Raw genomic sequence first — 26,359 nt, 5'->3', positions numbered from 1 at the left:
CCTTGTCAGCTGGTACATACACAATACTTATTGCCTGGTACATACACACTCCTTATCAGCTGGTATATACACAATACTTATCACCTGGTACATACGCACTCCTTATCAGTTGGTACATAAGCGCTACTTATCAGCTGTTACATACACACTCCTTATCAGCTGGTACATGCACGATACTTATCACCTGGTACATACACACTCCTTATCAGCTGGTACATACACACTCCTTGTCAGCTGGTACATACACACTCCTTGTCAGCTGGTACATACACAATACTTGTCATCTGGGACATACGCACTCTGTATCAGTTGGTACATAAGCGCTACTTATCAGCTGTTACATACACACTCCTTATCAGCTGGTACATACACGATACTTATCACCTGGTACATACACACTCCTTATCAGCTGGTACATGCACACTCCTTGTCAGCTGGTACATACACACTCCTTGTCAGCTGGTACATACACACTCCTTGTCAGCTGGTACATACACAATACTTGTCAGCTGGTACATACACAATACTTGTCACCTGGGACATACGCACTCCTTATCAGCTGGTACATACACACTCCTTGTCAGCTGGTACATACACACTCCTTGTCAGCTGGTACATACACACTCCTTGTCAGCTGGTACATACACAATACTTGTCACCTGGGACATACGCACTCCTTATCAGTTGGTACATGCACGATACTTATCACCTGGTACATACACAATACTTATCAGCTGGTACATACACACTCCTTATCAGCTGGTACATACACAATACTTATCACCTGGTACATACACACTCCTTGTCAACTGGTACATACACGATACTTATCACCTGGTACATACACACTCCTTATCAGTTGGTACACAAGCGGTACTTATCACCTGGTACATACACAATACTTATCAGCTGATACATACACACTCCTTATCAGCTGGTGTATACACGATACTTATCACCTGGTACATACACACTCCTTATCAGTTGGTACTTAAGCGCTACTTATCACCTGGTACATACACACTCCTTATCAGTTGGTACTTAAGCGCTACTTATCAGCTGGTACATACACACTCCTTATGAGCTGGTGTATACACGATACTTATCACCTGGTACATACACACTCCTTATCAGTTGGTACTTAAGCGCTACTTATCACCTGGTACATACACACTCCTTGTCAGCTGGTACATAGTTCACACTCCTTATCAGTTGGTACACAAGCGCTACTTATCAGCTGGTACATACACAATACTTATCAGCTGGTACATACACACTCCTTATCAGCTGGTACATACACAATACTTATCACCTGGTACATACACACTATTTATCAGCTGGTACATACGCACTCTTTGTCAGCTGGTACATACACAATATTTATCACCTGGGACATGCGCACTCCTTATCAGTTGGTACATAAGCGCTACTTATCAGTTGGTACATACACACTCCTTATCACCTGGTACATACACACTATTTATCACCTGGTACATACACACTATTTATCACCTGGTACATACACACTATTTATCACCTGGTACATACACACTATTTATCAGCTGGTACATACACACTACTTATCAAGTGGTACATACACACTCCTTGTCAGTTGGTACATACACACTACTTATCAGGTGGTACATAGTAGAGTATGCAGTCGTGATGAGGTGGTAGATAATAAAGTATGCAGTAGTGTTGTAATGATTGTGTCTACAGTAGGTGTGTACTGTGTATGGATGGTTGTGTTATTGTCGTTGCCAGGGTGTTGGTAGGTGTTGTGTTGACGAATGGATGGATGAAGAATAGAAATAAAGGTGAGGTGTGAAGTGAAAAGCAAAGAGTAGATGTTCCAGTGAGGTAGAGGAGGTCTGGGCTTGTCGGCGAGGGGGTGTGAATGTGCTGCAGATTGTTGAGATGTTGGACACGGGGTGGGCAGCGGGGTCTGTGGGTCCCAGCGCTCCTTCCTGGCAGATTCCAGCGTTGAGTTAATTGGACAGGGAGCGAGGGTTGGGGAGGGAAGGGTTCAGCCCCATTAGCAATCCCTCTGTGGCAGGCCCAGCCCAGAGGATCACAGACTCACAAATAGGAGGATTAAAATAATCAATAGGCTTCTCTCGCTCTCTCGCTCTCTCTCTCTCCCCCCTTCAGCACAGACAGCTGCACACACACACACACACACACACACACACACAAAACAAACAACACACACAGTGTGAGGAATAGCAGTTGCTTTTCAGTGTTGTCTTTGGACTTTTGCAAATGAGGCTGGGTAGTGCTAACACACACACACATGCACACACGCACACACACACACATTGCTCATTTATCGTAATGCTGGGAATAAAGGAGAACAAGTAAACAGGTCAGACACATGACAGCAATCACACATATCTATGCTGGTCTACTTTCCTCTTTTTCCATGCTTTGCATTTCTGTGTCCTCCATTAGACTCCTTGTCATTGATTCCACCCCTCCCCAACTAAGGATGATATGGAGTTGAGCAACACTGCAGATATGCTAGCTATCGTATTCCATCTCAGCTGTGCCATATGACTTCACACTTTTTCTGTTTTTGCTCTTCTTTTTCCCCAATGATTCCAACTTTCTTTTTGGAATATTATGACTTTATTGCCAAAATATTTGACCTTGTGTCACGGTCGGGCTTGATTGCTTTGCGGTGCGACCCCAGGATGCAGAGAGCAGGACCAAATGCAGGTAAAAATATTTATTGCTTGCAATATTAGCAGCAGCGGGATAAAGCAACTCATGAGGCAGACGGACAAATGATAATGATCCCACCCGGGGAGAAGCACACACCTGAAATAAATACCAACACAAATTAGGGACAGGTGTGGATGATAGGCAGCAAAGGAAGACAGGGCAAAACAGGAAGTTCAATACAAAACAAGAGTGTCCAGAACGGAAATCAAAGCCCAGAAGGTAACTCCAACAAACTGTCACGTGGGAAACCCCACAGGGCGTGACAGTACACCCCCCTCAAGGACGGATCCCAGGCGTCCCAGACAGTTCAAAGTCAAAGAGGGATGGGTGGTGGGGGGACCGGAGGTGGGTCGCCAACGGGACCCTTCTGGGGGTCGGCAGGCCCGGCAGAGGCAGCAAGACCCCTCCAAGTGAATGGTTGGGTCGGCGGAGGTGATAAGCACTCGAGGATGCCTCCTCAGGGGGGCGCCCTGGACGTAGAACCTGGGCCCCGGCAGGGAGTCTAGAAGCAGGCGGCGTCCGGGCCTGATGCGGCGGAGGAGAAGCAGGCGGCGTCCGGGCCTGACGCGGCGGAGGAGAAGCAGGCGGCGTCCGGGCCTGACGCGGCGGAGGAGAAGCAGGCGGCATCCGGGCCTGACGCGGCGGAAAAGAAGCAGGCGGCGTCCAGGCCTGACGCAGCGACGGTGAAGCAGGCGGCGTCCGCGCCTGAGCTTCTCCATCTCTTCCAGCGAGCCCTGCTCCTCCTCCTCCAGGAAACCCCTCAGGGCGTGACACCTTGTCCCTAAACTAATTTCCCAAATATGACAACGGTATTTTGTTTGGCTTGTTATCATCATAGTAGGATTTTTAAATGCATTTTTTTTCACCATTTCATTTCTATGCTACTAAAATGACATTTTAATTTTTTCTCATAACATTTCAAATTTATTTTGATAACCCTTTTTCCTGTGAAAACTACAACTTTCATTCATTCATTCATTTTCTACCGCTTGTCCTTGTGTTCTGTTCATATTTCTACTTTATTCATAGAAAATGAATCCTGTTTCATAGATTTGCCACTTTATTGCCATAATATTTGGACTTTACTCTGGTAGCATTATTAATATTTCTGCAACCTAATTATCCAAAAATGGTCACGTTCTTTCTCGTAATACTTTGATTTTAAAAACGACTTTATGTGACTGAAATGAAAATGAAACATTTTGCTCCGAATATTTATTCATGCCAATCTGTCAAATGATATCATTCTAATGTTCTGCGGGCCACACTTTGGCAAGCCTGTTCTGCTGTGATTTAAAGCCGGATAGTGATGGTCGCTATCTCAGGAAGAACTCACTTCGGCAGAGACATTCGGCCAAACCCTTGTCATGGAATGGCCATTGAAGCGCCATTGAAGTGGCCGCAGGATAGATAGACAGACATTGCAATTGAACCTTACTTTCCCTGTAAATTCAGCCCGATGTGCAGGCTGTCCTGCTGGCAGTCGTCCCAGTGAGGAAGCTCCAGCGGAAGGAGAACGTCAAAGAACACAAAGAAGCTGCACAGACTCATTAGTCGTCCCCTTCATGCAGCACCGGTCCAGCACGTAGACGTAGTTATTATCTTGTTTTCTTTCTGTTTCTTCTCTGCTGCAGGTCTTATTGTCTTCTACTGGTTTTTAGGGGTTCCAAATGTATCTTGCTGGGGTTTACATCAACAAAAGACAGAAAGTAGCCTTTGCCTGATCTGACATGTTTACATGGTACACATGTCCATTCATACGTGCTGTCCCAATGTGGCAATGGGATGGGAATGGTTTCATTTGATTTGATCAGGCATCAGGGTGGAAGGCATCACATCATCAAGTCAAAAGGAGTCTTTCAAGTTGACCTCTTCCCTGAGATCAGATTTCTCCTCTCTTGTAGACGCCCTTTTTAGCTAATAGGTTATTGTTAGCTTGATACATTATTTTAGCTGTTTGGAAATTAACTATCAGCAAGTTTTAGTATTAGTGATTTTAGAACTAAGGAGTTTGTATGTTCTCTATAGGCGGCATTATGGATTGTCCTTACTGATGTAAGTTAGATATGGTAGAACCACAGAGCAATAAAGAGTGTGAAGTGATTTTTGATTGACAACTAATTTTGCTTTGTTCAATAGTCAAGTCAAGTTTATTTGTATAGCCCTTAATCACAAAAGAGCCTCAAAGGGCTTAACAAGTGTTTACATCACAAAATGATGCTACGTTATGGTGATAAATAATATGTAAGACAGGCATGTGACGAGTGGGGGTCATTTGTGGTCCGCAGCTTGTTTTTATATTGGCTCACGGCACATTTTAGAAATAAAATGAATTATATATATATATATATATATATATATATATATATATATATATATATATATATATATATATATATATATATATATATATTTGAATTATATATATACATATAATTGTATATATAATATATATATAATATAATATAAATATTATATATAATATACGTATATAATAATTGTAATATATATAATTCATTTTATTTCTAAAATATGATGTATATATGTATATATAGCTACATACATATATATATATATGTATGCAGCTATATATATATATATACACACACATATATACACACACATATATATATACAAATGACATATATATTTTAGAAATAATATATATATATATATATTATATATATGAAAAAGTGGAAAAAGTTTGGACACCCCCGCTTGAAGGCAACAATCTTTGTATACAACAGTGACACCTTGTGGTTTCACTGACGCATTACATCAACCTTACGTGTAGTACCACCCTGCTGCCGCTGAAGGGCAGACGACGTCGTCTAATTGTCTGCAGGCAAAGATGGCGGTGCGGAAGAAAGACGGCGGCCCGAATGTAAAATATTTCGAAGCATCCGATACAGTCTCTCAGTTTGACAATGTGCGCGTCTGGCTGGGAAAGAATTACAAAAAGGTACCGACAGCATGATTTGTAGACTTCCGTTTTTCAGACTGAAAACGGGTGCGCTAGCCTAACAAAGAGAGGAGGGAGGGAGGGTGCTGAGCGTCCAGCTGCTTGCTTCACTCTCGTCAGGATACAAAAGGATGCTGAGCTCGTAGCGGCGCCAGATGTGGACGGCGGCGGCTGTGCCCTTTGCTCGCTGCTTTACACTTACTTGGCTCAAAGGGAGCGAACGTACTTACTGCAGAGCGGGGCTTTAAGCACTGGGGAGGTTTTACCCGGCGGGGACGCTAGCAAGCTAGGTGGCTAATCGGCTAACGGTACGGCAGCAGGTCCAGATGTTGGCGCCAACTGACTGCTAATCTTCCCGCAGCTTGAGCGCACTTCATAAACGATTGGTTTAATTCATTCCAAAAATACAGTTGTCCATTTCATTCTCAGTCCCATCAGTTGCTGCTTGGAAATCAAATCCCAGTTTTCATGAAATATGTTTCCATCTCCCAGTACATCCAAGCAGAACCTCCCACCAACAAGTCCCTGTCCAGTCTCGTGGTCCAGTTGCTCCAATTCCAAGAGGAGGTGTTTGGCCGACATGTCAGCAACCCCCCACTCACCAAACTGCCTGTATGTCTTCTTTTTTCCAGTAAGACTGTGAGCCCAGCTCTTCATCACGTATTTTCTTTCCAGATGAAATGTTTCCTGGACTTCAAGGCGGGAGGCGCCCTTTGCCACATCCTGGCAGCTGCCTACAAGTTCAAGAGTGACCAAGGATGGTAAGGCTTTCTTTGGAGCTGGCCTCACTCTGCTACTGGTACTTATCACATACTACAGTATTAATTGGCCCTGTACCGTAGAAACCCTAGAATGATACGGGAAAAGGCCGAAATGATACTGTGTCAAAGCCCAGGGCAGTGATACTGATAAAATATAGAGTTTAACCATGTCCAGTATCAGCCCCCGTAGCTGTCCACTCAGAGCGTGCTGCTCTGGTATCGTGCCCGTGAAACAACCAATCAGAGAACAGCTCACGAGTGCTTAGTGCAGGGGTCGGGAACCTTTTTGGCGAAGAGAGCCATGAAGGCCAGATATTTTAAAATGTGTATCTGTGAGAGCCATATACATTTTTTTAAACATTGAATGCAATAAAATGTGTGCATTTTTATGTAAGACCAACAGTTTTAAATATAATGGGCTCTAATTGTGTAGACCAGGCACACTACCGCACGCCAATGGGGTGTGGCCAGCACACTTTCGTGAGCAGCGCAGTGTCTAATAATAAATCAAATACTTGTTGACATTAATGCAACTTCTGCTGCTGCATAATTTTGCACCATACTCAGTATATTTCATTCTTTTGGCCATCTTTGCCAGAAGGCTTGGTTCTGCAGCTTTAGCTAGGTGACTATTTGACTAAAGGAGAAAATTTTACATTTACATGTTGACATCTCAATGACCGAGGTAGACTACCGCATTACCCAGTAATAATTGAGTTTTGGTGTTTGACCTGGAAAATATCAGGAAAGATGGATATGGTCGGCCGTATTGCAGTAGAAAATAGATGGACGAATTAAAATGCATAAAAAAGTTGTTGATTTTTAATATTATTTAGTCATTTCTGTGATGTTTACTTTAAAATGTTAGCAAAAATACATTTTTATTGTGGTAAGAAATGCTTGAGAGCCAGATACAGTCATCAAAAGAGCCCTACCTGGCTCCCGAGCCATAGGTTCCCTACCTCTGGCTTAGTGCCTCGTGCTTCTCCAGTCACCAAAAAACCCAAACTTGATTAATGGAACTTTAATTGTCAGACATTGATAAGTTAAGACTGTTGATAAAATATTATTGTTGAAATATTTTTGCAATTGTTGTGTTTACACTGTTTAGATATAATACATGTAATAAACTGAACATTTTCTGGAAACAAAATGGTCTTTTGATTAAATAGTACGTGATAATAAGCTCATGATTAAATAGTATTATTTAATCACGACCTTCGGTCTCGGGCTGATACTGACACTTGGGGGCATGATACCTGGCCTGATACCAGACAAACCATGTGATAACCTATAAATGTGCACTGGTACTGGTATGGGTAGAGGTACAGGTACTGGTACGAATGGGGGTGGAGAGCAGATCTTAAAATGGCGTGAGTGACATTTTACCAGCGTCCACGTGCTGGCGTGCTTAACACAGGTACAGGTGCGCCCGACTAAATGAATAGGTTTAATTCATGGTTGTATTTCTTCATCATTTTCATGATTACAGCTCAGAAAAGAAGCCAAATTGGCACAATTATTTCACATGTAACTCAGCTGCTCGCTTTGTCTGGATTGAAGGCCAGAAACAGAAATAACTTTTACACAACACAGTAATCCCTCGCAGTATCATGTATTTTCCAAACATGAATTCATTAAGAAATGATGGCCGTTTCGCAGTTGAACACAGGCTATGGTGTTTCTAAAGGCATATTTAGGTCAATTGTACTCATTGTTGGCCTAAAAGAAGCATTTTTAAGCATAATGGCTAAATGATCTCACCAAATGAAGTAACAGAGAAGGCAGAAGAAGCAGCAAAATAAATAAAAATAAACTTTACTTGACATTGTGATTGTTACTGTAGTACTCCACATTGGCCACTATGTGTGTGTGTGTGTGTGTGTTTGGTGGGACAGGCACTAGACTCCTCACAAAGGTTCCCTAGGGAACACATTTACTGTGACGTATAGGAGTTTTATTGACGTCTTACATGGCTTATTTACTCTATTTATTCTGTCTGCTGTGTCGGCTAATACCAGTGCAAAGCCATTTCAAGCCACATGGAAGTGCCATGTCCAGAAAAAAAAAACAGTAGGAATGCTAATGTTTGTCTGTGTTAGGTTATGTTTGTCTTATGTGTCTTACTTTCTATGATTATATCTACTAGTAGCAGTGTAAAGGTGACTATAGGGGTGTTATTTCATGTCTAGAGGGCTCTAACCGTGTTGAGGAGGTTTTCTTTACCATAACTCGAAAAATCAGCGATTTATTTATATTGGCTCGGACTTGACTTATGAACCGATGAGGCGCCATGAATTAGGGATGACCGCATTCTCATCGACTGAGAGGCACCTGCGTGATGATGACAAGAAGCGCATATGGATCTTGGCTATGATGCACTTTCATGTGTAACTCCAGTCCATTTCCCTTTAGGCGCAGGTTCGACTTCCAGAATCCATCCAGGATGGACCGCAATGTGGAGATGTTCATGACCATTGAGAAGTCCTTAGTGCAGGTGAGTCCCACACATGCGTGCCAATGAACCACAATATGGGGTCCAACCCCTTTGATTTCAGGGCATGCATTCAGACCACCAGAGCAGTTCAAGGCTTCGTTCATTTGCTGATGACGGTGCAAACTATTCATTCCTTCATTCATTTTCTACCGCCTTTCCTCACAAGCGTCGCGGGCGTGCTGGAGAAGTTCATTCATTCATTTTAATAATAATAATAATAAATTTTATTTGTGTGGCGCTTTTCAGAGTACTCAAAGACGCTTTACAGTAGAGAAAAAGAAATAAAAATAGAGTTGACTAATAACAGAGTAATTAGTAGTAAATAGTCCATTTTCTACCACTTGTCCTCACAAGGGTCATGGGTGTGCTGGGGCCTATCCCAGCTGTCTTCGGGCGAGAGGCAGGGTAAAACCCTGGACTGGTGGCCACATTTAGACAAACAACCATTCACACTCACATTCATACCTATGGACAATTTGGAGTGGCCAATTAACCTAGCATGTTTTTGGAATGGGGGAAGAAACCGGAGTACCCGGAGAAAACCCACGCATGCACCACTCGGCCGCCGGGGTGCAAACTACTTGCTCATAATATTGAACTTTTCCACCTCTTATGAAGGTGAGAGGTAGATTTGTCTTTTTCATCAGCCGCAAACTTTAATTCTGAGACTTATGAAGAAATAACTTGTTGAAATAGTTTACTCTTGTGTGCAATTAATGATAAGAATTTCACTTTTTGAATTGAACTGCTGAAATCAATAGTTTCTCAAAGATTCGCTAATCCCTCAGCATTCAGGCTTAGATCCAAAATGAAAACATTGAGGTGCTATATGAAATTCCTTAGATAAGACAATATGATGAAACGCAAACAGCGTACACAGTAACAGACATGTGCACCAGTACATTATCAGGGCTTTGGCCCTACTTCTTTCCCACATTTTGTTGGTGTCACAGTTTTTCTTGATACTTTATGGGTTTTTGTTTTATTTTCCCAGTTTTATTTCATGTTTTGTTCCTACAATGTGCCAGTACAACGGGCCCACAAAAAAATCGGTCCACAAATGGCCCGTGTGCCACACTTTGGACATCCCTGGTTGACATATGTCACAGGGAGGGGGGAGTGTTGACTAATCCATGCTGTGTCTTGGTGCGGCTATCAGGCAGAGGCTGCAGGCTTCCACAGTGGTGCACACCCCCTGGGCTTGTGGAGGCGCCCTCCAGCCTCAAGCCTCTGACGGACAAAACACCTCCTTGTTTTCTTTCTTAATGTGCACTGTGCGGGAACTCGGAGCAGACTTAGGATGAAGAAAGCATTTTTAGCGCATGAGTGGGGCAGCACTTATGTCACAGAGAGCAATGGTATTTCCTGAAACGCTTAGCGTCTATATGATAACGTAGCTGGTCAGTGCTACGTTAGCGAGTGCAGCTGCACTCTCTCAGCCACACAAGCTAGCTTGTATGTCAATGCTATCAATGCTGGAGTTGCACAAAACTTGTAGAACTTTGCTGTTTAGTGGTACAATACGGCCTACTGCTTGTCAAAAATATTCATACTGAAGAACGTGTCAGACATTTTTGCCTCAATGAAGCGTTTTCCAGCTTAAGAATACTTATCTATGTCTTATATGTCTTATTATAAGTATTATATTACATTATAATTATATCTTTTATATCTTTTTATATCTATTATATATCATTATGTCTCCTATATTGGGTAATAGGAGTTTACAGGTGACTATAGGGTTGTTATTTCATGTCTAGAGTGCTCTAATCATGTTAAAAATCTTAACTGATAAACAAGGAATCCTACGTGACAGAAAGTGACTTGGAGGGACTACTGTGTGCTCATTTATTGGGAGATGCACCTGCACTGTTTTTGCTGTTTTTGTTTCAGAATAACTGCTTGAGCAGACCAGTCATATACTTGAGTAGTGACATCGAAGTAAAACTGCTGGGGAAGCTGAAAGATATCATCAAGAGACATCAGGTGGGCTTTCAGTGGGCATGAATGATATGAGAATAGTCCCCAGTTAACGTACAGTATGTGTTTAATGTTCATGGTTGGATGGCTTGTGTTGCAGGGCTCAGTAACTGAAGACAAAAGCTCCAGCTCCCATGTTGTTGTTCCTCTTCCCAGCAGCTTGGAGGAAGGTCATCCTTCAAATATTCAACCTCATCACATTATTTGCAGCCATCCTTCTTCTTTCTTTTCTCTCCACAACTTGTTTTATTTGTTTCCCCAGAGGAGTGGGTTCGTCCTGTGATGAAGAGGGACAAGCAAGTGCTCCTCCACTGGGGGTATTTTCCTGACAGGTTGGTCCCAACTGAACAGTTTGTCATACCTCGCCACATTGCTCCCTCGCTCTATCACCAGTTTTCAAAAATGTATTCATGAATAAATTATAGTTGTTTTTCAAAACTGTCTGAATCCATGAATGATGCCGGGTAGTCTCTGCATTTGAGTAGACAAAGGGTATGTGCATTTGAATGTAAGCCACTACATCAGTGGCGCTCTGGAGCGTCTCGTTTGGCCTTCTTTGCGTCCTGGTGTGACCTTGCACCTTCTGTTCTCATGTAGCTACGACACCTGGATCCCCGCCAGTGAAGTTGAGGCCTCTGTGGAGGATGCTCCCAGCCCGGAGAAGCCCAGGAAGGTCAGCACTCGTTGGAGCTCTGGCTCTGCCTGCAAAATCCCGCTGATGCTCATCGCATGACCTTCGCCCCTCAGGTCCACGCAAAGTGGATTCTAGACCTGGACCAGTACAACGAGTGGATGAACGAGGAGGACTATGAAGTGGGAGAGGCTTGCCCCAAGAGGAAGAAGATATCGGCCAAGACACTTACGGACGAGGTGACCACTCCTGACGAACGGAGAGACAAGAAGCCCGTCGGTGCCAAGAAGAGGAAGCGCTCACCGTCGCCATCTCCTACGCCGCCTCCTCAGGAGAGCAAGAAGAAGAACGCCAAGAAAGCGTCAGTGATTGGTGCACGTTACCTTACATGAAGGCCACGTTTACTCCAACGTTGATATTGTTTAATCGCGACTTCTCTCCATTAACATTTTGAGAAAATCCTGATTTTGTTCAATGAGTAGCCTAGAAAAAGCTGACCCGATCACATGTTCCAGCACCAGTGTGGGTCCATAAACTGTAGTCATATACTCTATTTCATGTACAGTGCTTCCACACAGCAGGGCAACAACATGGCCGTTTATTTACAGTCACTCCCACACCTCTACTGCTGCATAAAGTCCAATCAGCTGCTTTAAGTCAAGTTTATTGCTGATTTCCTAGGACACTGGTTAATTAATTATGTCTTAGGTGTCCCTTTTCTCTTATTATGTCACCTCTAGCAACGTCATGTGGACATATTAGACACTGGAAGCTGACATTGCTCTTCTCAACAAGCGGGTGCCATCTAAAAGCATGTCAGGAAAACCCTTCATTTGTATTTTTCAGACATGTTTGCTTTGCTTTTCATAGGTCTAGCTGACTGTCTCTCCACCATATGCGCCACGGACAATTACACAATGACATAATCTCACAACCACCCGCCACAAATAGATTGCAGACCTGTGAGACATATGGGAAGAGTTTTTCCAGAATCTCAGCTTTTATGGAACTAAGTGGGGCTTTGCATGTGGAACAGACACAAAGCGGGGTCTTAAAAGTCTTTCGACATGAAGCAGCTGTTTGTGTGGACGTAGCCTAAATGTATGGACTGGTGTGTGATGTGACAGGCCGACCACGCCGTACACCAAATCCAAGCGGGGCCAGAGGGAAGAGGAGCAGGAGGACCTGACCAAGGACCTGGATGAAGCATCCCCTGTTCCAGCATCCGAAGATGGAAATCCAGCCAAGACGACCAGTGCGCAGCATGAAATATATTTACCAGGTTTTCTCCCTGTGCCTACTGATCCATGAGGCTTTTTTATTCTAGACAGCACCAAGAAGGACTCAGATTCAACCCCAGTCAAGGGAGGAACAGATATGGGTAAGAAAGAAACAGTTGTTTTTACTGTTGATGATAATGTTGTTAAAATATTTCCCTTTTCTCTTTGATTCCTCTCCCTTTGAACAGAAGAACAAGAGGATGAGGCAATGGAAGTAGCAGGAAAGGTAAGATACAGTGCTGTGCAAGCTAAGCTAGCTGGCTAGCTAGCTTTGCCATAGGGCAGGGGTCGGGAACCTTTTTGGCGAAGAGAGCCTTGAAGGCCAGATATTTTAAAATGTGTATCTGTGAGAGCCATATACATTTTTTTAAACATTGAATACAATAAAATGTGTGTATTTTTATGTAAGACCAACAGTTTTAGATATAATGGGCTCTAATTATGTAGACCAGGCACACTACCAATGGCCAATGGGGTGTGGCCAGCACACTTTCGTGAGCAGCGCAGTGTCCAACAATAAATCAAATACTTGTTGCCATTAATACAACTTCTGCTGCTGCATAGTTTTGCACCGTACTCCGTAGACGTATTTCATTCTTTTGGCCATCTTCGTCAGAAGGCTTGGTTCTGCAGCTTTAGCTATTTGACTAAAGGAGGAAAGTTTACATTTACATGTTTTTTTGACATCTCAATGACCGAGGTAGACTACAGCATTACCCAGTAATAATCAAGTTTTGGTGTTTGACCTGGGAAATATCATCAGGAAAGATAGATATGGTTGGCCGTATTGCAGCAGAATATAGATGGACGAATTAAAATGCATAAGAAAGTTGTTGATTTTGAATATTATTTTTAACAGTCATTTCTGTGATGGTTTACTTTAAAATGTTAGCAAAAATACATTTTTATTGTGGTAAGAAATGCTTGAGAGCCAGATACAGTCATCAAAAGAGCCCTACCTGGCTCCCGAGCCATAGGTTCCCTACCTCTGCCATAGGGCATGTTGTCCAGCACTTGGTTCCCGATAGCGACATCGACCCATACCGATATTGGCAGCAGCACTTTGCTCACACTAATGTCAGGTCACACAAACACTAAAAATATCACAACAAATTCTCAACTCTGATCAGACGTCCTATCAACAACAGCGCACAAGTCCACAAACATCTGTACAACAAAGTCAAGTGCAAACACTACAAGCTGCGTAGCAATGGCTATTGTTATGATTTGGCCACGGGTACGCTAGCTGTGTGTGATTCTTCAAATCTTCAATGTGAAGAATGTGCATTTTGCACTGTTGAGTCTTCAGGAGAGATTCAACATGTAAAATGGAAGCAACTGGTAGCCAAGAAGCATTGGAAGTGGAATAGGCTGTTGATCCAAAGTGGAAGAGCACAGCCTTTAAAAGGCAAATTGTTGGTGAAAATGTGGATTGGATGTGATTTAGTATCAGGTATTCATCATCTGTCATCATCTCTCCATGGCAAAGGCAAAAAAAGCTTTCTCTCTTGGAACAAGGTGGGATTGATAAGCAAGGCCTCTGGCAGCGCCATTGCTGCTGAGCTTGGATGCAGTAAGACGGTCATTGAGGCTCATGGAACTAAAACTTCAAGCGGTAGGCCCCATTGGCTGTCCGTCAAGACACAAATGAAGGCCCATAACCATCAGACGCCATCTGCCAGAGAAGAAAGCGTTTCTCCAAAGGCCTGGTCTCCTTCAAGGTTTGGAATGAACAGGAGAGCACAAGCAAACATGGGACATTGAAAGGTGGAAGAAAGCTTTCTTCTTCCCGGGCGGTCCTGATGGCTTCCAAGGAGATCCCACCTGAGATGGTTTCCACCATCATCATCCTTCAATGGAACAATGGAGCTTCAGGTGGTGCAGGGGCATCAGATGTCAGCCGGCTCTGTGGAGATCTTGCGGGGGCATCCTTCATGACTTTGCCATAGTATTAAAATTTTGATCAGCTGATGAACAGCCTATTTCACTTTAATGCTTGTTTGCAATAAATAGCTTTTTTGTCCCACTCCTACTCGACTTAGAACCTGCTGAAGATCCTCAAGATTAGGAATGTATTTCTTCTTCACATGCACCCACAATAAAATACAAGTCATAAGTAGATATTTTTATGATGATCACTCCCTATATCAAATGCAGTCATCTCATGAGATTGTCCAGGTGTGGCAAGGACTGGACTGTGCAGTACTACATATGTGTGTACACAGGAGGAGGAAGAAGGCTCCCCCAGTGTGAAAGGAGAACCGGTGAAAGGCTCGGACCTGCATGAGGACAACGTGACAGAGCAGACGCATCACATCATCATACCGAGCTACGCTGCCTGGTTTGACTACAACAGGTAAGAATCACCACGAAAGGTTCACATCCTCCTGGTCTCCTGGACACCCCCACCCAAGAATATACAAGTGTATGTGTGGCTAAGACTCACAGTGTGGTCATTTGCCCCCCCCCAGTGTTCATGCCATTGAGCGCAGAGCCCTTCCAGAGTTCTTCAATGGCAAGAATAAATCCAAAACTCCAGAGATGTAAGTACTCACACAACATGTACTCATAAAACACATCAAATATTTAAAACATTTTAACTGTCTGTGCTCACCCCCACCAACAGCTACCTGGCATACAGGAATTTCATGATTGACACTTACCGACTGAACCCTCAGGAGTATTTGACCTCCACAGCCTGTCGCAGGAACCTGGCCGGAGATGTTTGTGCAATCATGAGGTAAGTGGGGGGACACTGACATGCCTTCCATATAGGAAGAAGGGGACACAGATGTGGGCAGTTCCATCACTGTGGCTGAGGTATCTGATGTAGTCAAAACGCTCCCCAGTGGCAAAGCTCCATGGGTGGACGACTTTCAAATTCCTCAAGGCTCTGGATGTTGAGGGACTGTCTTGGCTGACAGCTCTCTTCAACAGCTTGTGGTAGTTGGGAACAGTACCTTTGGATTGGCGGACAAGCTTAGTGGTCCCCCCTCACACTCCTCAGCCTTCTTGGGATAGTCTATTCCAGGGTGCTGGAGAGAAGGGTACGACCATTCCTCAAACCTCGGCTACAGAAGTTGCAATGAAGTTTTGGTCCCGGTGGCGGAACACTGACCTATTCTACACACTTGCAAGGGTACGGGTGGGTGACATGGAAATGGTATTAGGCCTTGTCTGTCATGCCTACTACATGCCATTGGGTCTTTGTAGAACCGGATCAGGAGCCTGGTTGGCATTGCCAGCAGTAAGTCCAGTTGTTTCCGGTGAATGTTGGCCTCCGCCAAGGATCTAGTTTGTGCTCAGACAACGTGGTCCTGATGGCCTCATGGGCTGTGACATTTATCCTTACTGGGATGAGACTGAGCACCTCCATGTCTGAGGCCATGGTTCTCAGTGGGAAAAGGGTGGAGTGCTCCCTCTGCGTTGGGACAAATGTCCGGGGACCAGGAAGTCTGGGCTTCCCTACAGACTACTGACCCCACGACCTGATGGATGGACTGGGACAGAAGGGGGGAGAGATCGCTCAACAATGTCAACAAGCTTTGAGTGGATGAGGGGGACAGTGGCTACGGGGAAACAGTAGGTTATGGCGTTGAAGAAGCGAATGTTCCTCGTGATGGAGTCCCCAATAGTGAGGGTGGTTGGGGGGAAAGGGGGCGGGGGGTACCAAAGAAACCTGGACAGATGACAGTGGCGGTGTTACATGGGGTGGCGAGGTCACATGGGGTGGGGGTGACTCCGCAGCTGGAGTGGTAGAAGTTAGAGAGGCAAGATGGCGCCGTGGTGCAGGGGTGAAGTTCAGAACAGAGACGTGACGAGAGCTTTTTGGCTTGGGTGACAGTTTAGCTGGGGCGGAGGTTGCCAAGGACTTGGGTTTATCCACCAGCAAGGCAGCTGTGGCGTCAGGAGCTGCCGGAGGGACAGCGGGGTGAACATCCGGCCGATCGTGGAGAACATCATGCAACGGGAGAGATGGACTATCCGTTGAGGCAGCAAGGGAGGCTGGAGTGTGGTAGATTCGGACTAAGGAGATGGAAGACGGAAAGTGATGGTGTCCATTAAGAGCTCAGCCTTGCGGACTCTGTGCATGGGAGCAGTGCGCTCCTCCACCTCGTGGATTATAAGACAATAAGGCTCAGAGATCTATGAATTGTTCAAAAGAAAAAAACGTCCCGCACTGTGGTGCGTTTACTGACCGCTGAACACCGTAGGACAAACGCCACTCAAAGCTGAACATACATTCATTCATTCATTTTCTACCGCTTTTTCCTCACGAGGGTCGCGGGGGTGCTGGAGCCTATCCCAGCTGTCTTTGGGCGGGAGGCGGGGTACACCCTGGACTGGTCGCCAGACAGACAACCATTCACACTCACATTCATACATATGGACAATTTGGAGTCGCCAATTATGTGGGAGTACCCGGAGTACCCGGAGAAAACTCACGCATGCACGGGGAGAACATGCAAACTCCACACAGAGATGCCCGAGGGTGGAATTGAACCCTGGTCTCCTAGCTGTGAGGTCTGCGCACTCGACTGCCGTGCCGCCCGCTGAACATACAATGCAATGTAAATTATGGGCTTTCTAACACACCCCCTACCGGGTGTAAAATTCATGGTTTGCCCTGCAGAGTCCACGCCTTCCTGGAGCAGTGGGGACTGATCAACTACCAGGTGGACTCTGAGAGCCGCCCCACACCTATGGGCCCCCCGCCCACCTCCCATTTCCATGTCCTTGCAGACACCCCATCCAGTCTGGTACCCCTGCAGCCTAAGACGTCCCAGGTGCGTGCACGGACACCTGAGAGCACACACATACATCATTTGCCTGCTCGGTTTGAGCGTGTGTGTTGCTGTGCAGACACCTGCGGCCCAGCAGATGATGTCCTTCCCAGATAAGGTGAAGGATAAACCAACAGACCTGCAGAACTTTGGGCTGAGAACTGACATGTACAGCAAGAAAATCAGCTCGTCCAAGGTACACGTAGAAAGAAGATGTGTATTGATGCTGGCCTTACCTTACTTCTGCTGCCATTGTTTGCGTGCACAGAGCAAGAGTGCATCCAGCTCTATGAGGGAATGGACAGAACAGGAAACACTTCTACTACTGGAGGTACATCAGCACCTTGTCTGTGGAAGCATCATAATGTAAGACCACATGATGAGCGGAATGGACATGTAACCCACAGGGGCTGGAAATGTACAAGGATGACTGGAACAAAGTGTCGGAGCACGTGGGCAGCCGTACGCAGGATGAGTGTATCCTGCACTTCCTGCGTCTGCCCATTGAAGACCCCTACCTGGAGGAGAGCTACTCGTCCCTGGGACCACTGGCCTACCAGCCGGTGCCTTTCAGTCAGGCCGGAAACCCCGTCATGAGCACAGTGGCCTTCCTGGCCTCCGTGGTGGACCCTCGCGTGGCCTCGGCGGCAGCTAAGTCCGCTCTGGGTGAGATGCTGCTCCTTCACAAGTAATAAAACAAGTTGGCAGTATGTCTGCATTTTTCTTTTAACGACCTTTCTTGGCTGATATCTTATTTTAGTTATGTCACAGATAGTATTTTAGCTACGTTTGCCCACATTTTTTTAACTACCTTTACTAATATTGTTTTAGCTGTGTTTGCTGTTATTGTCTTAGCAATGTTTGCTAATATTCTTTTCGGTATGTTTTCTGATGTTATTTTAGCCATGTTTGCTGACATATTTTCGCTGTTTGCTGATATTATTTTAGCTACATTTGCTGATATTGTTTTAGCTGTTTGGTGATGTTTTAGCTGTGCTGTGCTGCGTCTGATAATATTGTTTAGCTATGTTAGCTAATATTCTTTAACGTACGTTTTGCTGATTAAAAAAAACAATGATATTGTTTCAGCTATGTTTGCTGACATTGTTGCAGCTACATTTGCTGATATTGTTTCAGCTATGTTTGCTGAAATAGTTTTGGCTACATTTGCTGATGTTGTTTCAGCGACGTTTTCGAATATTGTTTCAACTATGGTTGCTGGTATTGTTTCAGCTACGTTTGCTGATATGTTTCAGCTATGTTTGCTGATATTGTTTTGGCTACATTCGCTGATATTGTTTCTGCTATGTTTACTGGTATTGTTTCAGCTATGTTTGCTGATATTGTTTTAGCTATGTTTGCTGATTTTTTTTCGGCTACGTTCACTGATATTGTTTCAGCTACATTTGCTGATATTACTATAGCTATTTGTTGATATTGTTTTACCTATGTTTGCTGATATTGTTTTATCTATGTTTGCTGATATTGATTTGGCTATGTTTCCTATGTTTGATATTGTTTCAGCTACGTTTGCTGATATTGTTTTGGCTATGTTTGCGGATATTGTTTCAGCTATGTTTGCTGATATTGCTTTAGCTGCATTTGCTGATATTGTTTTACCTATTTTTGCTGATATTGTTTTGGCTATGTTTGCTGGTATTGTTTTAGCTACGTTTGGTTGCTGATATTGTTTTAGCTACGTTTGCTGATATTCTTATAAGTTTCATGCGAGCAGACACGTGGTGAGTGGAAATGACCTTTGTGTCTCTTGTTAGAGGAGTTTTCTCGTATGAAAGAGGAGGTCCCCTCTGCCCTCGTGGAGGCTCACGTGCGGCGGGTGGAGGAGGCAGCGAGGGTCAGCGGGCGGCCGGACCCGCTGTACGGGCTGGAGGGTAGCGGCATCGCTGGCACGGGCCTGGAGGAGGGCGAGAGACCTGGTAGGTCCGAAAGCCACATTTATTTGGTGAAAAGGAAAGAGTTGAACCTGTTTCTCCATCAGATGAAAGCAGCGAGGAAACTAAGAGTGACAGCCAGTCCACTGAGGAGAAGAAGGAGGCCAAGGTAGGACGTCTCCCTCCTTGTTGGTAAATTGTGGTGCTGCTGGACTCGTTCTGCTCCCATTCCCACGCAGGACAGCAAAGACGGAGCCGCTGAGGAGGAAGACAAGGTGGCGGAGAACGGGAAGAAAGAAGAGGAGCGAGGACGAGAAGCTGAAGGCGAGAGAGAGACGGACAAAGCCGAGCCTGACATGGGTATGGAAGTAAAGCACACGTCCACGTTTGACATTTTCATTTGGAGCCTCGAAGGCTTCAACTTCATATTCAAAATATGAAAGTGGGCATGGCCATCAAGTAAAGTGTTCTTTCCTGCTTTCAGGTGAGGCTGACAAGAAGGATGGCAAGGAGGGAGCAGAGGAAGGACACAGAGAAGAAGCAGACAGTGAGGGGGAAAAGAAGGCCAAGGTGGAGCGGGATGTGGGGGAGGGGAACCTGGCCACAGCTGCAGCATCGGCGTTGGCGGCGGCGGCGGTGAAAGCCAAGGTAACAAAGTCTACTCGCACCCTGTCACCACAACCGAATAGTCACGTGACTGCATGGTCCTCCCCCAGCACCTGGCTGCCGTGGAGGAACGCAAGATCAAGTCTCTGGTGGCGCTCCTGGTGGAGACCCAGATGAAAAAGCTGGAGATCAAACTGCGGCACTTCGAGGAACTGGAAACCATCATGGACAGAGAGAGAGAGGCTGTGAGTGGGGCATGCCAACAAAAATATGAACATAACACCCAAAATCACTCCTTCTTCTTGCCACCATCTTCCGTACACTTCCCATCCCCTATCACTATCAGCTTCCCATACTGTATCTGCCTGGTTGACGTGTCCGGTACTGGCCATATGTTAGCAAACCTAGCTAAAAGAGAGTTGTTAGTAAACTAGCTAAAAGAAAGTTGTTAGCAAACTTAGCTAAAAGAATGTTGTTAGCAAACCAAGCTTAAAGAATGTTGTTAGCAAACCTAGCTTAAAAAATGTTGTTAGCAAACCTAGCTAAAAATGTTGTTAGCAAACCCAGCTAAAAGAATGTTAGCAAACCAAGCTAAAAGAAAGTTGTTAGTAAAACTAGCTAAATGAAAGTTGTTAGCAAACTTAGCTAAAAGAATGTTGTTAGCAAACCTAGCTTAAAGAATGTTGTTAGAAAACCTAGCTAAAAGAATGTTGTTAGCAAACCAAGCTTAAAGAATGTTGTTAGCAAACCTAGCTTAAAAAATGTTGTTAGCAAACCTAGCTAAAAGAAAGTTGTTAGCAAACCTAGCTAAAAGAATGTTGTTAGCAAACCTAGCTAAATGAATGTTAGCAAACCTCGTTAACAGAATGTTGTTAGCAAACCTAGCTAAAATAATGTTGTTAGCAAACCTAGCTTAAAGAATATTGTTAGAAAACCTAGCTAAAAGAATGTTGTTAGCAAACCTAGCTTAAATAATGTTGTTAGAAAACCTAGCTTAAAAAATGTTGTTAGCAAACCTAGCTAAAAAATGTTGTTAGCAAACCTAGCTAAAAAATGTTGTTAGCAAACCTAGCTAAAAGAAAGTTGTTAGCAAACCTAGCTAAAATAATGTTGTTAGCAAACCTAGCTAAATGAATATTAGCAAACCTAGTTAAAAGAATGTTGTTAGCAAACCTAGCTAAAAGAATGTTGTTAGCAAACCTAGCTAAAAGAATGTTGTTAGCAAACCTAGTTAAAAGAATGTTGTTAGCAAACCTTGCTGAAAGAATGTTAGCAAACCTAGCTAAAAGATTGTTGTTAGCAAACCTAGCTAAAAGAATGTTGTTAGTAAACCTAGCTAAAAGAATGTTGTTAGCAAATCTAGCTAAAAGCATGTTGTTAGCAAAGTACTCCATGTAGAGGCTAGACTTCCAGTGATGATGGTAGTACTCCATGTAGTACTCCATGTAGAGGCTAGACTTCCAGCGATGACGGTAGTACTCCATGTAGTACTCCATGTAGAGGTTAGACTTCCAGTGATGAGGGTAGTACGCCATGTAAAGGCTATAGACTTCCAGTGATGACGTAGTACTCCATGTAGAGGCTAGACTTCCAGCGATGACGGTAGTACTCCATGTAGTACTTCATGTAGAGGCTAGACTTCCAGCGATGACGGTAGTACTCCATGTAGTACTCCATGTAGAGGCTAGACTTCCAGTGATGAGGGTAGTACGCCATGTAAAGGCTATAGACTTCCAGTGATGACGTAGTACTCCATGTAGTACTCCATGTAGAGGCCAGATGGCAGTCCTGACCCTGTGACAATGTGTCCACCCTTTAGCTGGAGTACCAGCGTCAGCAGCTGCTGGCCGACCGCCAGTCCTTCCACATGGAGCAGCTGAAGTACGCCGAGATGAGAGCTCGCCAGCAGCACTTCCAGCAGATCCAGCATCAGCAGCACAGCCAGACCGGCGCCGCCCATCCCGGCCAGGCTACATCAGGCCCGCCCCCTCCGGGCTCGGCCTCGGCTCAGCAGGCCGGCAGCACGCCAGCAGCGCAGCCCGCCCCCGTCCCCGCGGCGCCGGCCTCAACGGGCCCCCCTCCTGAGGCTCAACCGCCCACGGGTGCCCATGCGTCGCCCCCTTGCCCCCCCGGCTCCAGCGGCGCTCCTGCTCTCCACAGCCAGTGAGCAGCACCCTGACGTGGATCTGCGTCCTCCATCCATCCGTTTATAGCACTTCATCCTTATGGATCATTCCTGTCAATATCACGTCCCAACCCTCACTATCGTGGAAATATTCATATGGAAGCAAAAAGAAGCACTTTGAATCTTTCCAAGCATCCATGGAATTCAACTTAAGCACTTAAATCCAAAAGTCCTCGTATGCTCTCCTCGCTGGTGGGGTTCAGTCCACCCTACCATCTTCATCTTCATCGGCAGCCTTCCTTTCTGCAAGGAATCAGTCATCTGGCCTTGCATCGCTAAGCCAAAATGTTTTTTTAATCATCCCATTCGTGTTTGGGACATCCAGACGTGCTTAAAGATACAAAATGGAGGACAACCAAGGAGTCTTCTTTCATGTCTGAAGCAACTTTTGATACATCTTCTTTCATATCAACATTGGAACTGAATAATGTTCACTTTCTAGCCTCTATTTAGCCTTGGTGTGCGTGTGTCAACTCTACTCCCATACGTTCCTTTCCGGTGCCATTGTGTAAAAGCGTGCGTGGGCGCATCACGTGATGAAGTATAATCCTGTGAAAAGGTTTTTGTCAGTATTTCATCCTGGCCTCGCTGTGTTCCAACTTTCATTGTGAAAGCAAATGTTGACCTCCTGTATGTTTTTCACCTTGAAATGATGATAATGAAATGATGACAGAAAACAACAAACGTCCCAACAAATCATCAAGTTTGCTTTTCAGTTGAAAAAATGCCAACAAGGTTGAGGTTTTAATGACACATTGTCATGGGGGAATAAAAGATGTGGACCAAAAGATGTGCATTTTCTACCTTAATGTTCAATATATTCTCTTAAGATTGTTTTGTAAAACGTGCTGATCATGATCGTTCTTGGATGTACAGGCCCGAGTTGGCATTCTATTCATGTAATGACGCAGAGTGATCGGTAGATGGCGGTAGAGTCCATGGTGAAGAAATGCCCCCTTGCGTCTGTCCTTGGTTACTACACCCATTCGCAACCCTAAAGACAATCATCGGACATCCTTGCACACTGTAAATGACTAACCCTAACCCATGAAGTTAGATTTTGTTTTGGGACTTTTTAAAGCTGATGAATTTGATCCAATGTATTGATATGTCAGTATGGATTATGACCATCTTTCTTTTTTGCCAAGAATAATGCTACATAACAAGGCGGCAGTAAACATTTCTATACAGTCAAATATATATAAATATATATACACTGTACTTAGAGGACGTTTAAGTCATAGCCAAAAATGCATTCAAATCATTTCAAAATCATTAAAAATGTTGCCCTCGTGGAATATTTAATAAAACAAATATTTGATTCTTTCTTGATGACTTATTTGCAGAATTGTTTACTTCGATATCATTACATATTTCTTTGCCATGTTTGAAAAGTCCTGCATCTTTGATAGAACATATGTGGTGTAATATAATATATCAAAGATGATATGTGGTATAATATAATATATAAAAGATATGTGGTATAATATAGTAAATAAAAGATATGTGGTGTAATTTTAATCTATAAAATATGTGGTATAATATATATATATATATATATGTGGTGTAATAATATATGAAATATGTGGCATAATACAGTATATAAAAGATATGTGGTATAATATAGAATAGCATGTCCAGATGTGAGCGCCATCCTGCATTGTGTAAAACTCCAGTGGCAAACAAGACAAATACTGTACGCTATTGTAGCATTTATTCTATTATATTCTTAAGATAAGGTATGCCCCCCACGAGGGACTAAGGAAGGGATGTGATTGGCCGGCAGGTGTACTGTATACATACATAGATGTATTGATTCCACCTTGAATGACCTAGAAAGCTGAGGCGTACGTACACGCTGACAGTCAAAGACGTCTTCATTCACTTTCTTCCCTGCCGAGCTCTCCACACTGAAACCTGACAAAGTCCAGCACTTGAGCCCGCTGGCCCTTGAGAACTTGCGCCACGGTCCTGCTGGGGTCTCCCAAGAAGGTCTGCGGCAGGAGGCGCGTCTCGCTCTCGCCGCATGGTAGGTCGTCCATGTTGCCGAGCGACATGGGTGCCTCTCCCACAATGTGCTGGCCCAGTTTGCGTCCCAAACTTTCCTCTTCTCCCTCTTTGCCACCCCGGAAGACCACCAGGGCGCCGTAACGTCCAGTGGCCACCTCCATCTGGCCCACCGCGCCGCCATGAACGTAGAAGCCGATGCGCCAGTCAGTAGGGACGCTGACTGAGACGGCACGCTTGGCTGACATCTTCTCACCCAGGCGACCTGATAGGACGACATTTACAGTATCTGCTTAGTCTGCCTCCGCATTTGCTTCCAAACCTTCCTTCTCAGCCACATGGAATGCTGCTGGAACATTCCATAACTGCTCTACAACTAAAGTCATACTCCAACCATGAAGAAGGACAAAGCTACCTATGGTGAAGGCCACCCGATCGGCCAGGCTCCCTCCTTGGGGGGTCAGGGGGACTTTGCGGAGATCATGGGCATCCAGGAGACTCTGCAAGGGAGGTGAGAGGAAGGTAAGGTGGCGTCCACGGAGTGGCGTCCACGGAGTGGCGTTCACGGAGTGGCGTTCACGGAGTGGCGTTCACGGAGTGGCGTTCACGGAGTGGCGTTCACGGAGTGGCGTTCACGGAGTGGCGTTCACGGAGTGGCGTTCACGGAGTGGCGTTCACGGAGTGGCGTTCACGGAGTGGCGCCCACGGACCGGCGCCCACGGACCGGCGCCCACGGACCGGCGCCCACGGACCGGCGCCCACGGACCGGCGCCCACGGACCGGCGCCCACGGACCGGCGCCCACGGACCGGCGCCCACGGACGGGCCCCCACGGACCGGCGCCCACGGACCGGCGCCCACGGACGGGCGCCCACGGACGAGCGCCCACGGACGAGCGCCCACGGACGAGCGCCCACGGACGAGCGCCCACGGACGAGCGCCCACGGACGAGCGCCCACGGACGAGCGCCCACGGACGAGCGCCCACGGACGAGCGCCCACGGACGGGCGCCCACGGACACAGTAATGATGATTTAGAAGGAACAAGGTGATATCTCAAGAAGCTTGCCTCACACGTGAGGAAACACAATGGCGGTGGCCATGGCAACAGCAGCATCCTTGCCACGTGCTCTTACCTTGACATATCCTGTTTGGCTTTTATTTTGGTGGTGAGTCAAGGTGGAAAAGGCCACATCCTGGACCAGCTGCAGGAACTTCTCATTGCGGGCCACAAAGTCCGTCTCACAGTTGACCTACTCCGCCCCGACATATAAAAGACGGCATTTAGGGTGAAAGACCAACAAAGACCGAGTTTTTGGGATGTACCTCCACGATGACGGCCGTCCGATCTCGCACAAGGAGCCCGATGAGTCCCTCTTTGGCTTTGCGAGCCTCCAGCTTGTTTGCTTTGCTCCATCCTTCCTTGTGGGCCTGCTCGTGCAGCCAAGCCTCCGCCTTTCACGCACATTTCATCAGCAAACCCACCCGACCCGCCATCATTCCTACTAAAGACATATGCAAACCTGGGTGACGTCGTTGTCAAACTTCTCCAGGGCTTTCTTGCAGTTGATGAAAGTGTAGCCGGAGCTTCTCCGCAGTCTGAGCAGGAGGTTCTTGTCTACTGCCAGAAGATGACATCCGCTGTGGAAAGCCTGTGCAGGCTGGCTACTCACCTGGCGGACGGGTGAGCAAAAATGCTATTCAAAATACAGAGAAAAGTAACAAAAGCGACATTGATCGATAACAAGAGACGCAGCCATTTAACCTAGCTTGCTAACTGGCGACCAACAAAGAAATTTACATATAAAACGTTCATCTCAACTCACCTTTGATACATCTTTTACTAAAGTCTTCCATAAAAAGCTTAGTGACATGTTTAAAGCTTCCACAAGGAAGGCGTCTCGTGAAAGAACGGACGGAATGTCATTGACGCCGTCTACGGAAGCCCAGGAAGTTCAAACTTGTGCGCTTCACAAGTCTGCATTGGTTTGTACGGCGCCCTCTGACGTCTGGGAGAATCACTGCAGCCGTAGACTAGGTTAAAAGCAACGC

At 45.3% G+C, this 26,359-nt stretch overlaps 2 protein-coding genes across 3 annotated transcripts; one reads left to right on the top strand and one right to left on the bottom strand.

The window, feature by feature from the left end:
- The first annotated feature begins 5,539 nt into the window (after nucleotides 1–5,539).
- smarcc2 (SWI/SNF related BAF chromatin remodeling complex subunit C2) lies at nucleotides 5,540–23,646 on the top strand. The gene is given in 25 exon segments (XM_058054366.2): nucleotides 5,540–5,686; nucleotides 6,179–6,298; nucleotides 6,362–6,447; nucleotides 8,863–8,944; nucleotides 10,838–10,930; nucleotides 11,025–11,094; nucleotides 11,187–11,256; nucleotides 11,522–11,597; nucleotides 11,672–11,916; nucleotides 12,683–12,810; nucleotides 12,883–12,936; nucleotides 13,024–13,061; nucleotides 15,061–15,191; nucleotides 15,307–15,378; nucleotides 15,462–15,575; nucleotides 17,469–17,687; nucleotides 17,689–17,815; nucleotides 17,888–17,950; nucleotides 18,027–18,285; nucleotides 19,395–19,556; nucleotides 19,619–19,680; nucleotides 19,751–19,871; nucleotides 19,996–20,159; nucleotides 20,228–20,362; nucleotides 21,937–23,646. Coding segments are annotated over 25 exon segments (3,150 nt in total). The 5' UTR covers nucleotides 5,540–5,575; the 3' UTR covers nucleotides 22,285–23,646.
- A 351-nt stretch (nucleotides 23,647–23,997) lies between these two features.
- Nucleotides 23,998–26,274, bottom strand: tsfm (Ts translation elongation factor, mitochondrial). 2 transcript variants are annotated; one of them, XM_058054394.2, is made up of 6 exons: nucleotides 26,134–26,274; nucleotides 25,831–25,980; nucleotides 25,634–25,762; nucleotides 25,444–25,560; nucleotides 24,725–24,809; nucleotides 23,998–24,574 (listed from the first exon to the last, which is right to left on the bottom strand). In XM_058054394.2, the coding sequence occupies exons 1-6, from the start codon at nucleotides 26,179–26,181 to the stop codon at nucleotides 24,180–24,182; spliced, it is 924 nt and encodes a 307-aa protein (XP_057910377.2). In that variant the 5' UTR covers nucleotides 26,182–26,274; the 3' UTR covers nucleotides 23,998–24,179. The 2 variants fall into 2 exon arrangements, with proteins under 2 accessions (XP_057910377.2, XP_057910376.2); XM_058054393.2 differs by having other exon boundaries at nucleotides 25,831–26,004; nucleotides 26,134–26,252.
- Between the last annotated feature and the right edge of the window lie 85 nt (nucleotides 26,275–26,359).

Source organism: Doryrhamphus excisus, linkage group LG18, assembly GCF_037039965.1.
Source record: "Doryrhamphus excisus strain RoL-2023G ecotype Guam linkage group LG18, RoL_Dexc_Guam_v1.1, whole genome shotgun sequence".
NCBI lineage: Eukaryota > Metazoa > Chordata > Actinopteri > Syngnathiformes > Syngnathidae > Doryrhamphus > Doryrhamphus excisus.
The sequence above is the reverse complement of the archived record's forward strand: the minus strand, read 5'-3'. Positions and strand labels throughout refer to the sequence as shown.